This window comes from Berghia stephanieae, chromosome 3 (genome assembly GCF_034508935.2).
Source record: "Berghia stephanieae isolate SIO BIC M18660-M18661 chromosome 3, UCSD_Bste_1.3, whole genome shotgun sequence".
In the NCBI taxonomy this organism is placed as follows: Eukaryota; Metazoa; Mollusca; class Gastropoda; order Nudibranchia; family Aeolidiidae; genus Berghia; species Berghia stephanieae.
In genome coordinates, this window is record NC_088362.1 from 48,027,716 (window position 1) to 48,043,213 (window position 15,498).

The 15,498-nt window shown below is 37.1% G+C and overlaps 1 protein-coding gene across 2 annotated transcripts in view; it reads left to right on the forward strand.

Moving 5' to 3' along the window:
• LOC144967893 (protein-tyrosine sulfotransferase 1-like) overlaps window positions 1-15,498 on the forward strand; it is a 103,025-nt gene that overhangs the window by 80,769 nt on the left and 6,758 nt on the right. For both annotated transcript variants that reach the window (XM_078905641.1, XM_078905640.1), the window contains exon 3: window positions 12,202-12,308. In XM_078905641.1, the coding sequence (XP_078761767.1) occupies window positions 12,202-12,308 (107 nt within the window). The remainder of the gene's footprint in view (window positions 1-12,201; window positions 12,309-15,498) is intronic.

Consider the following 15,498-nt stretch of genomic DNA (forward strand, 5'->3'; position numbering starts at 1 on the left):
TTTTTAATTTGTTATGTTTAAAGTGTTACTTCCAACTTTATATTATATCTCAACTCCCCCTCCACCTCTCTTTTCTGACCCCCCCCCCCCCCCTTCCCCTCCCCCACCCCCTCCACTCTGATCCCACATAGTGCAGTCCAATCCCTTAAGGTACTGTTATATCTGTCTGACACGCGAGATTCTCCATGTTTATTTGTTTCTTTTTATCTCACCCACATTGTTTTTCTTTGGTTGTTTTTTTTTTTTTTGTTTTTTTTTTTTGTTTTTTTTTTTAGTTTATTTTTTTTTTAATAGTCATTTTTTTCCGTTTGTATGTATTTTAATGTTTTATTTTTTATTTGTAGAAGAGAGGGTTGGAGTTGGTTTTTTTAAAAATGTTGGTTGTGTGTGTGTGTGTGTGTGTGTGTGTGTGTGCGTGCGTGTGTGAAGGTGTAGCTTTCGTTAACTTATTGATGCTACGTCGTTACGTAAAATACATCCGCCCTCCGGATATAACGTAACCAACTCATAAAACTATGTGTAATCTCGAGCTTTTTTTTGGTTTTGATTTTGGTGTAATTTTGTGAGAGCTAATAATTAAATAACATAATACTGTTAATACAGTTCAGTGAGCATTACTCATAAACGCGGATGGCAAAAAACAATAACAAAGACCTGAGTGACGTCATCTTCGAACTATCTATAAGTTAACGATGGCTCCGCTTAGACCCACGAGTTCGCCCGTTGTCAGCACGTCACCGGTCCGTGCTCAACCAGTGGCTAACCGTAGCCATCGTTAACTTACAGCTTAACACTGACCAACAAATGGCGCCAAAAGACAAGGCTTTGGCCGTAAAAGAAAACAAATCGTGAGTTGTATTCAATAGTTCAACCAGTGGGATCACTTGTTTCCTTGAGCTCTACTAACGACAACTCACTAGCACGTTTAGTGGATATTGCGCTATATAAAAGCTCAAGAACCTCAATTGTATTAAAGCGGACCTGGACCTTCGGACCTGGAAGTTCTTGATTCAAGTCTCGCTCTGGTAGCGCAAAGTTGAGTCCTTTACTCGCCGTGTTCAGCAGGTGTAGAATGAGCATTTAGCCGTTAACAGGGTTGTCTCTGTCGAAAATCTTTCATGTCTCCTTCTACATATTTAGCCTTGTTGTTGGCTTGGGGGACTAATTGCAAGAGCATTGAGCCCATTCAGTATATATTGCGCTATATAAACGCTCACTTAAAAAATATTGAAATTAGGATCTTTATGGCCTGTGAAAGGAACGGTTGAAGCGATATGAAGCGCATTTAAAGTACGGTGACACCACGGAAATGCGCTTTGTAATGTATACATGGATATTTGTTATTTATGTATGATATTTTCTTTGATATTGGTTAGGAATTTTAACCTCCAACAATGATAAATTGTTGTAGGGGTGGGGGGGAAGGGGGGGGGGGGGGAGCAGATCAGTATACAAGTCCAAGTACGAAATCATTGTCTTTATTTCATTTACGATTTCCGATCTATAGAAGAGTAAAGTAAGGTGCCCCAAACGTAAACAAAGGTCGAGAAGCACGTGGCAAACCACATGTTCCTGTCTTGACAGCTCACGTTCCAATGTAAATAATAGAAAAAAATAACCTTTAAAATTTGGCTGTTAGGTGGCAAAAGAAACACATATTCATAAATACTCGATCATGCATCAAATAATGTCTAGATATGGATATTTTATGGAACAAAAGGTAAAATTTTCTAAAATTTATCAAAAGTTACAGTCTATCTATTTTTAGACCAGAGCAAATTACTCCGCTGGTGTGAACAAAACGAGAATTATTCGGAGCCTGATTTTCATAATAATTTAGCCTTATAATATTATTTCTGCAACTGTTAGATTTTATGTAAACATATTTTCAATACTGAAAGTGTATTGCCTACAACTCAAACTACAAAATTGGGAGACCTATATTGTGCGTAAATTTTTCCGGTCCCTAACGGAAATCACTAGCAACTTGTTATTGTTTACGTTTCGGGCACCTTCCTTTACTGTTCTATAGAAGAGTAAAGTTGGTGCAATAAAATAAACAACATCACGTGACCATTTTAGAAGCACGTGGCAAAACACATGTTCCTGGCTTTGACAGCTCACCTTCCAATGTAAATTATAGAAAATAATAACCATTAAAAAATGTCTGTTAGGTGTCAAAAGAAACACATATTCATAAATACTCGATTACGCGTCAAATAATATCTAAATATTGATTTTTTATTAAACAAATGGTAAAATTTATCAAAAATTACTGTCGGTCTATTTTTAGACCACGGTCAAGATTATTCACCAAAATCAATGCGCTTGTGTGAACAAAACAAGAACTCTTTGAAATCTGGTTTTCGGAATAATTTAGCCATATACAAAGAATTTAACTAAATAACAATTTTAATTGTACGTGTTTGTTTTTAACTGAATGTGTATTATCTACAATTTGAACGACAAAAACGGGAGACCTGTTTTGTGCGCAACGTTGTCCGGCTGCTAAAGTTCCTAATCACCAGCAAAGAATGGCAGTCCAACTCATGCAAAGGTAAGATTCCAATTTCAGTGTTTGAGTTTGTAATTTGTATCGATTGGTTTTGAGAGCAGGAAACGATTTAGTTCAATGTTAATCCATAATAGCGTTCGGGTATTTAACTTTGGATGTCTCACCGGCATAATTTTAGAATGCGTTGTTTATTTGTTTTCATTTCACTTCGCAATTTGACTGTCACTGTCAGTGTCAGTCATTACAGTACAGCTTCACTCGCCGATTCTCACTTACAGAGTTTACGTTTCCTTCACTTATGTCTGCTTCATGCTGATTCAGTGAGTGATTCGAATACTGTGTGAGAGAAAACACTTTTCGTAATTTATGACATTTTATGGGTAACGTTTACAGTCTAGAACGTGTGTCAGTCATAACTTGACCGAAAAAGAAAACAGAAAGGAACAAACAAAAAAAAAAAGCAGACACCCCCCTCCTCAGCAGGTGGAATCTCAACAAAAGTTGTATTTTTTTAATCCTCATCTTTCGTGGTGCGAAGCTTTCATCGCTTGTCATATTTTATTGACTCTCGCTCTTTCCTAACCTGATAATAGATTTCGAAACAATCTTTAGGTCTTCATTCTCTCATTATCTGTTCATGACTGGAACTGGAAAAGGAACAAGACAAAGGCAAAGGGTCTCTGCCATCGATTTTCAATATCTTGTGTTGTTTGAGGGATTTAAGTTGGTAGCCGTTTTTACCACATAAGACTTTTTGTTATTGTTTTTGCTGAGAGTCGATGGGAGAAGGAATGGCAGAGAGGGAGGAAGGGGTGGTGAAAAAATGAGAATGTCTGGGAAAAGAAAATGTCCCACTCAACCCCTTATCGTATCTTTGATATTTGGCAGGTGTCAAACTACATGTATGACGTTTTGGATCTTCCAAGCCTATTCGCCTTATTTGGTCGGTAGCTGTGTGAAAGAAAACATATTTTATTGTAAAATGCAGGGAGTGCGGTCTGATATTTTCGTCATCGCTATGATTATTCCCAGACAGGGTCTGCCAATAACGAAAATTGGTTATTCCCAGACAGATAGAGGGAAAAAACCCCAATATTTTTGTATTAAAAAGAAAACAAACAATTTTAAGAAATTCATGCTCAGAAACTGAACAAGGCCAAACAAAAAAGGAGAAAAGAATAGACTCGCTCAAAAAAAAAAAGAAAAAAAAAAGGGGGGTTGGGGGGTGTGGGAGGAAAGCGATTGAATTCGAATCTGTGCAGCTAAAATGAGCAACGAGTTTCCCTTGGCTCAAGAGAAGTGAAAATGAAAAAACTGTGCTTAAGTTTTTGTATGAGTGTTGGGGGGGGGGGGGGGGGTCGTTGGGGGTTTTGTTACAGTTTTATACACATCCCTGTTAGTTCAATCAATTTTGTGGGTAATGATCAAGAGGGGCCTGGTCCTACAACTCTTTACGGATTTACCTTGGATTGAAATGAAAACTAAACCTCTCTGATTACTTTAGATTACCTAATTTTATTTCTACGTTTTTTTATGAAGAAGAAGCTTTTTAGGATTTTGTAATTCATAGGAAACACCATGATATGTGAAATGATGTCTTATCTAAATTTTGCCTCAGGAATAATAAGCGAATAATTTTGAAAAGCTCTCTCTGTTGATCGAATTATCAAAAATTTTATTTGTGATCAGATATTTTATTTGACTTTAAAGTGAAATCTAGAGGCATTAAAATATATTCAATGTTTATTAGACTTTTCTTATGTGATCAGAAAGTTAAATACAGGAAATATTGATCAAATGAGTTCACCGGAAGGTAAATAAAAGCCCATTTTTTAAAAAGCTAATCGACATTGGTTATGTAATCTTGCCTTCATGATCATAAACCTCTGATAAAATTAGACCTGACCCAACGGTTTTAACAACCTTGTGGTATCTGAGTTCCAGGTCCATTATGTTTTCTAATGTTTTTATTGAATATAAGCAAACCATTAAGAAATAGGTCATGTCTATATATTCAACATTGAATGATATTTCTTCTTACATTGAAATAAGTGGTTCTTTAGAGTAATAAGGCTCATGGAACTGGAGTTTTTCCTGTTTCTGTAACATGAAGCAACAGACCTTAAATAGTGCTTGATAACTGTCTTAAAAAATAAATGGTATTTCATTTTACTTTGAAATAATTGGTCCTTTAGAGTCATAAGGCTCATGGAACTGGAGTTTTTCCTGTAACATGAAGCGACAGACTGTAACAAGTGCTTGCTGAAATCTGAATAAGTTGCACATTTACATTTTACTTGTAGAGTTAGATCCAGTTATTCATTCAAACATTGGTATCTTAATTTCGAATTGTCATTTAATTAATACATATAAAGTTAAATAAATCCAATGATAATAATTGATAAAATAAGGTAATTATAACTTTTATTCATTGTTTGGTCCATATGAATTTTACTTTATGATTTTGTGTGAGATGATATTGCTTTTTATGGGACGATGGGAAAATGGTTTAGAATGCCATGCTTATCATTTTTTTTCAGATCTAAATAACATTACAACAAGAATGAGTCTCTGCATTCCTTTAATTGTTCTGGAAGCATTGGCCTGCCTATACCATGGGAATTAATCAATTTATATTCAGGAAGAAGTATCATAATTATTATTATTATTATCATCATCATCATCATCATTGAGTCTTATCCTTCAAGATTATCAAAATGGCTTTCATGTTACTGTATCTTATAGAATTCCTCATATATCATTATGGACCCTTCTTTGTTTTTGTTTTTTATTGGAATTAATGTTTTTCTTCTACTTCTATATTCTATATTCTTCATAAAACCTCTCAGCTTTATTGACCTAATCTAGAGACTAGAGAGCGGTGATTAAGAGAACAGGACCATATTTTGCTTTCGAGCGTTTCTTAATTTTAAAAGCAGCTTACTGTAGTTTGTAAAGATTTTTTAAAACTTTTTTCTAATGACAGTGTCTAATACACGTTAAAACCAATGCATATCTATCCCTATGTAATTTTTGGCAGTGATCTCTCCATTTTAATGGTATTGGCTCCTGTTTATTTATAAAAATGCCCTGTGAGCTTGTTATACACTTGAAAGAAACATTTACATTCCTTGGTTATGAATAAGAAATTTAAAAAGAAATAGGCAATGACCTCTTTATCTTGTCTACCATTTAACTTTATAATAATTTTTTAAAGTTTATTATATCCTTTTCTATATTTATAATTTAATTTATCAGCAAGATAAGAGTACTGATGAAACCATCTATGTAGCTGATTTGTAATGGTAGTAGAATTTGATAGATGGGACCATGTGATGTTGCAGAACATATTTTTAAAAATTGTATTGCATTGTTTCATTTATCAGCAACATCATATTAAATAATGCAGTGGCTTAATCACAAACTTTCTGCACTTCATATGCAAGACAGTGATGTTTTTGTGCTACATTTCTCGAAATATTCACAAAGTTTCTGTATTTTGTAAATAAGACCATGGCGCTTTTGTCTTAACTGGTTAGTCGCAAATTCTGCCGTTGTATTCCATTCCTCGAATAAAATTCTTTTCTATTTATTCTATTTATTTGCAAAGTTTCTGCACTTTATAAACAAGAACATGATGCTTATGACTGGACAGGTTAATCGCAAATTCTTCCTTTGTGTTCCATTTCTCGAATCAAATTATATTAAATTCTATTAAATAATCATTTTAATGGCAAACTTTCTGCACTTGATAATTATATGCAAGACCATAATACTAAAGTCTACACAGGTTAATCGCATGTTCTGCCTAAGAAGTGCATTTCTTGAATCAGAACCTTTTTTAACCAAAGCTTTTGCTGAGGCTCTTACATCACAGATTTTTAAAATGGAACTACACAGTTTCAGTAATAATTATCAATTTTTTTCTTTTTTTTTTTCTTTCTCTTTCACAGGATGAGAATACAAGCATACCTTTAATGGAGAAACATCATATCTATATTTTTTAAAATGATTTCAGTGTGAATAACATGAATATGAATGAAATGACAATAAATATGATATAAATTTATAATCTGTTTTTAATTTATTTGGATTTCACAAGTTGTGTTATGGCACTCAGATACAGCATAACGGGTGAGACTGAGAACCAATCCTCACAATAGCACTAGAGGTCTTGTATATGCAAGATGTGATTTCCATTGATACAGTTTAAAGACTGTCCTGTTTTTATTCATTCTGGTGAACGCTGTAGGGTTGTTTTTTTGTTTCTTGTTTTAAAAAAGATTTTTTTCTTTCAATCTAAGTCTAAGACTTGATTGAATTCTGACTCAATGCAAATCAACTTTGTTCCAACTCCTCAACTTCAAATTACAATGAACTTGTGCGCCCCTCCTTCTCTGTTAACCTACAGGTTATTGGATATGTAACTTTAATACATATATGTACGTCTACCACAATGTTAAACTAGCAATTTATCTAAATATCTTGCAATCGTCTCTTGTAATAACTTTTCATTCTGGGTTACACATAAAAGTTAGCACTGCCGGGTTACAAAAGTACTTTGATGTTAAAAAGATCAGCATCCTGTCATCTTACTTATATATTGGCAGGTGTAAGACTTATTCATTTTGCAAGTCATCATCGTCACAGTTTCGCACCAACACCGAACCCACTCCACAGCATCTGGGGAGCAGACTCTTGGGTCATGGTCAGTGCAGCTGAGCGCATCCTGGCATTCTCTAAGGATGTCTGCTCTGGGCACCCACATGTACACAAGCTACTCTCAACCAGCCCCACTTTTTCATGCTTCCAGTTGTTCTCACAAGTTTTGCCTGTGCTCTGTTCAGTGTTACCAATTCATTCCTGGGGAGCTCAGTTCCGTAGGACAGTTCTTCTCTCAGATCTTTAACAGCTTCATTTGCATGATTGTTCCACTCTCTCAACGTGGAACGCATGTATACAGCTGCATGGTCAGGGTTGATGCTTTCTTCCATCGTGAAGCTCTTTCTCGACTTCAGTCTACTTGTCATTGGGCTGTGCTTTGGGTGCCTTGGGTCCATTTTCTATTCATATTTCTGGGCTTTGGAATCAGTGGCTCTTTGAATGTATGGAGGTGCAATGCCAGCCAGCCGATGGAGGACTGGAACTGCAGTCGGTTTCAAGTTACTCTAATGATCCGGCAGGTGTTATTTTGACATGGCAGGATCTTACTCAGACTGGTGAGACCTATTCGGCTGATGAATAGCAGAGGGCTACTATGGTTGTCCTGACTGTTTTCGGATCTGCTCCCCATGGCGTGTAAGTTTTTGCCTCTTTTCTTAGGAAGTTGTTTCTTGTGGCCACCTTTGCTTTTGTTTTCTTTGTGTTCTGAGAAAAGGACATTGTGCGGTCTACGGTAACACCGAAGTACATGGGAAATGTGTTTTTATCCAATATGTTCCCATTCCAGATGTTCAGTTTCCTGTTTTCTTTAGGCTTGGCGGTTCTTTAAATGGAAAGCACACACTTGAGTTTTTCCTGGGTTGGCAAGTGAGTTCTTTAAATGTGGCCTCAGAGAGTGGCTCCAGGACATCCGTTAGTCTCTCCTCAATGGTCTTGAAATCAGAGGCCTGGGACACAAGACACAGATCATATAGAAACCCCCTGATGTTCTCAAAATGAGGTTGGTCGTTGGTATAAACGTTGAAAAGGATATGTGCAAGTACCGATCCTTGAGGGAGTCCGTTCTTTTGTGATCTGCTTTTCTTCCCATCCATTTCCACAAAAAAGTGACGGTTTGACATAAGGAATTTTATTATTGCAACTATTTTTGTGTTACGAGTTACCCTTTCAACCTTTAGGAGAAGTTTCCTATGATTTACTGCCAGGTCCACGAACACAGTTCATATAATTTGTTTGTTCTCGTAGAGATGACTGATCCTACCTCAATGGCGATAGGTCTGTATACTGATTTTGGAATGGGGTTGCCGACAGTTTTTGACATATCTGGAAGACACAAATGCAAGGTCTGGGTTGTAGCCTGTTCTCCAACAAGCGCTTGGAAGGGATGCTTCATGCGTCATAGAAGAGTGTCAGATTATATTGGTCAGCCCATTCCTCAACAGTATCTCCATCTTTGTTGTTCTCATTGTATCCCCATTTGGTGCTGTGGCAGTTAAAGTCACCTATCACAATCATTGGTTTCTCACTAATGGTGGATGTAACTGGCCACTTGAATGGCGTTGGTGGAGGTTTGTTGACAGTAATATCACATTGAAGTGTCTGCTTTCAATTCTGAGAATTTCCACCTCACTTACTGTCATGTCCTGGTTGTATGTCACTATTGTTTTGTCTTTGACTTTGACGTAGTTAACGCTACCGTGAATGTTGCTTTCATGTTGTTTGACTAAATGCATGCCAGGGATGTTTAGTGCCACGGTCTTGTGCGTCTCTTGTAGTTGTAGACAGTACAGAGTTGCGTCGCTGGATTACTACAACACACACAACACCAACATTTTGCAAGTATCTTTAACACTTTTTTAAATCATTAATAAACGGTGATACTGACAACAACAATAATAATTGTTATTGTTATTATTATTATATTGTTATTATTATTATTATTATTATTATTATTATTAGTAATAGTAGTAGTAGTAGTAGTAGAGGTCTTGTAGTAGAAATAGTAATAGTATCCGTTGGACCAAGTACATAAATATGAATATTTATACAGCGCATTTCTACAGATAGCCGTGAGCAATGCGCTTCAAAATGTTTCATATTTATCCCCCCACTTCAACAAGCCGTGTGGAACCATATTTCTTTGTCATACAGCCTGTTAGGCGACCCTTGTGTACTTAAACTGTCACTACACTAACCGCCATTTCTGTAGCCAGATACTCATTCAATCGAGTGGGGTAATGTGTGTATAATTTTTCACGATTAGTCACCCATCCTATTACTGATCACACTTAGCATTGGCATTGCTCGACTTTTGTGACAAGACGAAAACCGTACCGCTAAGCCATACGGTCCATTAGTTCTAGATAGTATAAAAGTCTATAGTTTTGTGGTATCAGTGGTTATAATACAGTAGTGGTAGTGCAGTTATAGTTATAGTGTAGAAGTAGTAGTTGTCTTCTGTCAAAAGGGTCATCTGAGCGAAGAGATAGGAGATAGATTCGAATTTACTCTCTTCATTACATTGACCGTATGCTTTGACTTTGATCATTTGATACGCTGTAAAAAAAAAAAAGTATGGTCCGCCTTAACCAAAGACAAGCAACCATCTTTGTTTCCCTGGACATAGATATGGTTTTGTTTACGGGAGGAGGGGGAACCATGATTATGGTTTTCCTATAAAAAAAAGAAGGGGTATTTTGGCGATAAAAAAATATGATCGTGGCCTCCCTAGCTATCTCAGACTCGGAGTAAACAGCTTGAATTTATTCGCGCCAACTTCAGTTTGCTGCCTTAGCAACATGTAAACAAAAAGTTGGTTGGATGCGCATGACATTACTAAAGGTCAATTGCAGCATAGTTCGGGTCATTTATAAAAAAATCTGGGTCACGTTTGATGTCAAATATCCGGTCACGTGATGTTGTTTATTTTATTGCACCAACTTTACTCTTCTATAATGAAAATAACGAGGATAAAATAAATAAATAACGAAACATGGGGACATATGATATAATAATATATGCCACTGTGTAAGTTACAGTGTAAGGTCGATATCTGAATGTTGATGGAAACATTTTTATGATGATTTGTTATGGCCTGGTGAATAAGGTCTGTCTGGATGGAATTCTAGAGGAAAAACGGCTCGTTTTCTGACATGGAAAACAGAATCGATATAAGGATACATAACGGCGTGGGTTTAGTATAATATACACCCGTTGATATCATAACAGAAATTGGGGGGATGCTTTGGTCCTGGTTGTTTGTCTCTCCCCCTCCTCTCCCCCCCCCCCCCCCTTCCCCCAGAAAAAAAAAAATCAAATAACTATCCTGATCCGGAAGTAGTACTGCGATTGTGGCAGGCTGGGTGTTACCTTACAATAATATTGTGGCTATTACTATTGGAAGGCGGTTGGTTGGGCAACTTATTGATTAACTCACTCAATCCTAGAGATTTTTGCTACTTTTCAAATTTGGAAACAAATGTATAATAAATAAGTATTCTCCTAGTTTTATTCAACTCGCATTAACATGCATAAACTAAAAACATTAGCTTTGAGAGTACGCCTATAATTTGTCTCAGAAAAATGTAATAAATAGACATGGCGTAAAAAGTAACTCTGGGTTTACTACGGATATAGTCGGTGTTAGGGTTGAGTGAGTTAATAAACGAAGTTTGAAAATGAATATAAGTATAACGCATTGTCACAACGTAACCATACCAGATAAGCTTTCACAATGCTTAACTTTGATCGACCCCATTCCCTTCCCTCTGCGAGCTGCGTAGAAAGGATTTTTGTTTTATTTATAATGTACAAGTCGCCCTTTTTGTAATAACATCTTACTATCTATCCTTCACTTACCGTATCTCGTTACTGATTCACACCAGAGTCGAGTGGGCTGATGTATATAAAGTGTTTTACGAGAGAACACAACCTTTCGGCTAGATTTATTTGGACATAGTCACCCATCTATCAATGGCCACGATTGTCGCCATCTGTATGATTTGTCAATGACGAGACACCTTAAAGAAAACTTTTGGGGGGCCTTAACTAGTTGACTGCCGTACTCTGGAAAACCCCGTATTTAAAAATTTTGGTCAGAAAACTCGTCCTTCAAATATCGATCAATTTAAATGACCCTCACCTTGGCAAAAACTCTCAAATCTGGGTTTCGCGAAGTCAAAACTCTCAAACGAAGTCCCAGATTGAATTTTGCCTGACCCTCGTCCGAGTCCTTCTCCTTGAGAGGGACAGTTGTTTACGTTGCTTGTGTGTTGTTGTGTGTATGTGGTCTTGTAGTATGACACACTCGCCTTCGGATAGGAAGGTCCTGAGTTCGAGTACCAAGCGGCGCATAGTTATTTCCTTGGAAAAGACTCTTAACTCACATTCTCTCATCGTAGTTAGGTGTAAAATGAGTTAACAGCGTTGTCTCTGTCCAAAATTTTTAAAATGTAATATCGTCTAACAAGCATCTTGTCTTATCAAACTTGTTAACTCTTGCTGTTGGCGACTTAAGCTTTGAGCACCATTAGTGGATATTGGACTATTTACAAAAGTTCAGGTTGTGTGTGTGTGTGTGTGTGTGTGTGTGTGTTCGTGTGTCTGTGTGCGTTGTGTGTGTTCGTGGAGAGTTGATATTTTCCACTGCAAAATCTGAGCTTTTCTGTGCTTTTATATAGAGCAATATTCACCAAACGTGCTCAACGCGCTTTGCAAACCGTCTTTGTGAGTGTTTGTAAGAAATCATTTGGGGTCTCTCCACAGCGCCGTACTCTGACAAAACACTCATTAAAAATTTTGGAAAGAAAACTCGTCCTTCAAATATCGATTGATTAAATTGACCCTTTTTTTAAAAAGTGATAAAGAAAAATGTATTTTGCCTGTCAATATTAACCACACTTCATCCAATTCTAAAGATTTTAAACTGGTAATTCATAGAAATCGGAGTAAAAATTTTGCATTTTTGGTCCGTCATTGTTGTGTACTCCATAATTTTTATTTTTTTCCCTCTTGTTTCCACACAGGGTCGAGAAATCAACAGACCAAGTGATCAAACCAGTGAACATAGATGCCTTGAGCAAGTGGGTTGGGATGATACCCAATGATGTCGTGAGAAATATGGCCTCTATAGGTATGTCATAACGGTCGATGGACGGGGTGGATCGTCGCCATAGTTCTTATAGTTAGAACGAAGATGACGTCACTCTGGTCTTTGTTATTGTATTTTGCCATCCGCGTTTGTGAGCGATTCTCACTAAACTGTATCAACCACACTATAAAAGTTCATGGTTACACACAGTTTTGTGTGTTGGTCCGTTATACTTCCGGATGGCAATGTTATGAGCTTCTTAGCCAAGCGCATACTATCTAAAGTGAGAACGAAGATGACGTCACTCTGGTCTTTGTTATTGTTTTTATTTTTTTGCCTCCCACGTTTATGAGTAGTTGTCACCAAACCATATTAACCAGGCTATAAACGTTCACGGTTACACATAGCGGGTGGTTGGATGGGAGCATCACCCTTGAATCATATACCTATGATGTTCGCATGGGTGTACGATCCGATAGTGATGTCGTTTCTTCTTCTCTTTACTAGCCTATCCTGCTTCTTTGGTTTCTGATTGTATTTTTGACAGGGGATATTTTTTTTCCTGTAAATCCTCTGCCTGTTTGTTCTTGGTTATTTATAATTTAGCTTATGATATCTTTAGGTTATGCTTTTGATTGACATTTGTACTATTTTTGTTAGATTGCTTGTTTTTTTGTTTCAGCGGTCTCTCATATAACCTCAATTGTGTTGGAAGAGACCTAAAGCAACAAACAAACAAACAAAAAAAAACGGTTACACATAGTTTTGTATGTTGGTCCATTATACTTGCAATTATCAGCCCCCAATCTCTTGGCCTGCGTTCCCGACCCTTGCGAAGTTTTACATCTACCGTCTCAACGTTCCTGCTCCTACCCGACACCGGGGCACAATACTCTGCATAGTGGTAGGGCGGAAGTCCTCAGAAGTGCTTGGAAATAACCTATATATTATTTGGCACGGGTTTTCGCAGCTTCAACTTCAAATGGGTGATTACTTCTTATTAAATTCTCTCTCACAGACTATAAACGTTGAAGGTTACGAATACCATCAATAATCAAATGCTTAGTTTACCGGCTTAATATTGCATACGCGTGGATCTCCTAAGTTTCTCGTATCGATTTTAATATAGGTCTACAGTCTGATTGATTTAATTATGTTTAAATAGAACTTATCACTTCGTTGGTGGTTTAACTCACTCAATCCTAGAGCTTTTTGCTACTTTTCAAAATTGGAAAAAATGTATTAAATTAGCATGTACATGGATAGTTTTATTCAACTATCATTAACATTCAAAAACTAAAAACATTAGCTTCGATACTACGCCTAAAATTTGTCTCCTAAAAATATAATAAATAGGCATGGGGTAAAATTAACTCGGGTAGTCTAAGGATATAGTCGGTGTTAGGGTTGAGTGAGTTAAGATTGATAACAAAGAAATGAGTGGCGTTGGCTTCGATCTTCTATTCAATGCCTTGATAGGAGAAAGCGGACGTCTTGTATTAGATGGATAGAAATATTAACGAACCGGCTAATTTCATAGCAGAATATTATAGTTTAGTTTTCCCTGTAGACGACACGCACACAAACACACACACACACACACACACACGCACACACACACACACACACTCAGAGAGATTTACTGTTTTATTAATATAGATCGATAAAAGTCTTCCACAATTTGTTTTGGAATCTCTTCTGATCATTGCTCCTCGACCAGCCTTATTACCACCATACCCAGTCTTTCTTGCTTTTTAAACGTTTTGGTCTACCTTCCTTTCCTCTACGGGGTGTTCCGATAACTCAGTTGGTAGAGCACTCGCTTCTCAAGCAAAGGGACCGAGATCGATCCCGGGTGTAGTTGAGATTTTTTTCGGACCCCATCTCCCTCGTCCACCCAGCTGTGATTGGGTATCTGGGCCTGTTAGATCTGGCGGAATGTACTTCGCTATAGCCTATCGTCTATCCAAAGGATCGCAAGCAATTATTATTGTCCGTTTCACGATATAGAAACCGGGGTGAACTCCAGTTTCTAATGGCTCTGAGAGACTACTTTACTTCCTGTAGGGTTCCATTTTGCCTCTAATAGTTAATTTAATTTTTCACAATGGTTGGTGTGTTGAGATAGATGGTACATGATAATGAAATAACAGTCAATTAGATGGTATCTAGGTATTATTAACTTTAGGTGTGGGTTTCAACATATTATGCGACGTGAACAAATTTGCTGGGCTTCTCAGTGCGGCTATGTGGTCTTGTGGTATGACACTCGCTTTCGGATCGGAAGGTCCTGGGTTCGAGCTTCGCTCGGCGCATAGTTGAGTCCTTGGAAATGACTCTTTACTCACATTCTCTCACCGTATTCATGTGTAAAAAGAGACCTGGCCGTCAACAACGTTTTCTCTGTCGGAAAATTTGTAATATCGCCTAACGGGCGTTATGTCTTGTTCTACATGTTACGTGTTGCTGTTGGCCATGGACTCTTTGTAATGTGCTTTGAGCACATTTAGTAGATATTGCTCTTTATAAAAGCTCTATTTTTTCTCACCGGACGCAATTATCGGCTCCTTTTATTTTAACATTGTGGCAATGGAGAACATTCCGCGTTGATTTGGGAGTATTTCCATCACGGCAATGGGAACCATACGGTTTAGGTTATCAGTCTGTCGCATCTGTGTAGGAGAAGTGGCAAGTAGATAGAGACAAATAGAAGTAAAATAGTTTTCCCCAAAGACAGAAGTCGCCTGGTGCCTCTTTCACCCTGTCATGGATGGGTTTTAAGTTCTTGGCAACTCGACAAATAGTAATAAAGTTTTAAATTTAAAGAAATAGTTAGTATTAGTGGTAGATGTGGCACGTTACATAGGGATAAATCAGGTTCATACGATACGAATTTAATCCCCGTTAAAGCAGAAATACTTTAATATAAATCAATAGAATAACCTCACCCAATAACACTGTCATGGTCTCAAGTGAGTAAAGAGCTACTCGACTATGCATAAAGATATATGTAGAATGAGGCCCCAGAATTTACTAGTTACTATAAATGAAAAACAATTAACGATTTGTTTACAATGAAATAAAAATAATGATGAAATTTAATTAAAAGAGATAAACAGTGATCGTGACAGTTACAAATAGAGATATGAATATTTTACGTAACTTATGATAATATGTCAGGTTCGTAAGTTTACGTTTCCAGGCAGTTGATGGGCTTGGATGATCTATTCCT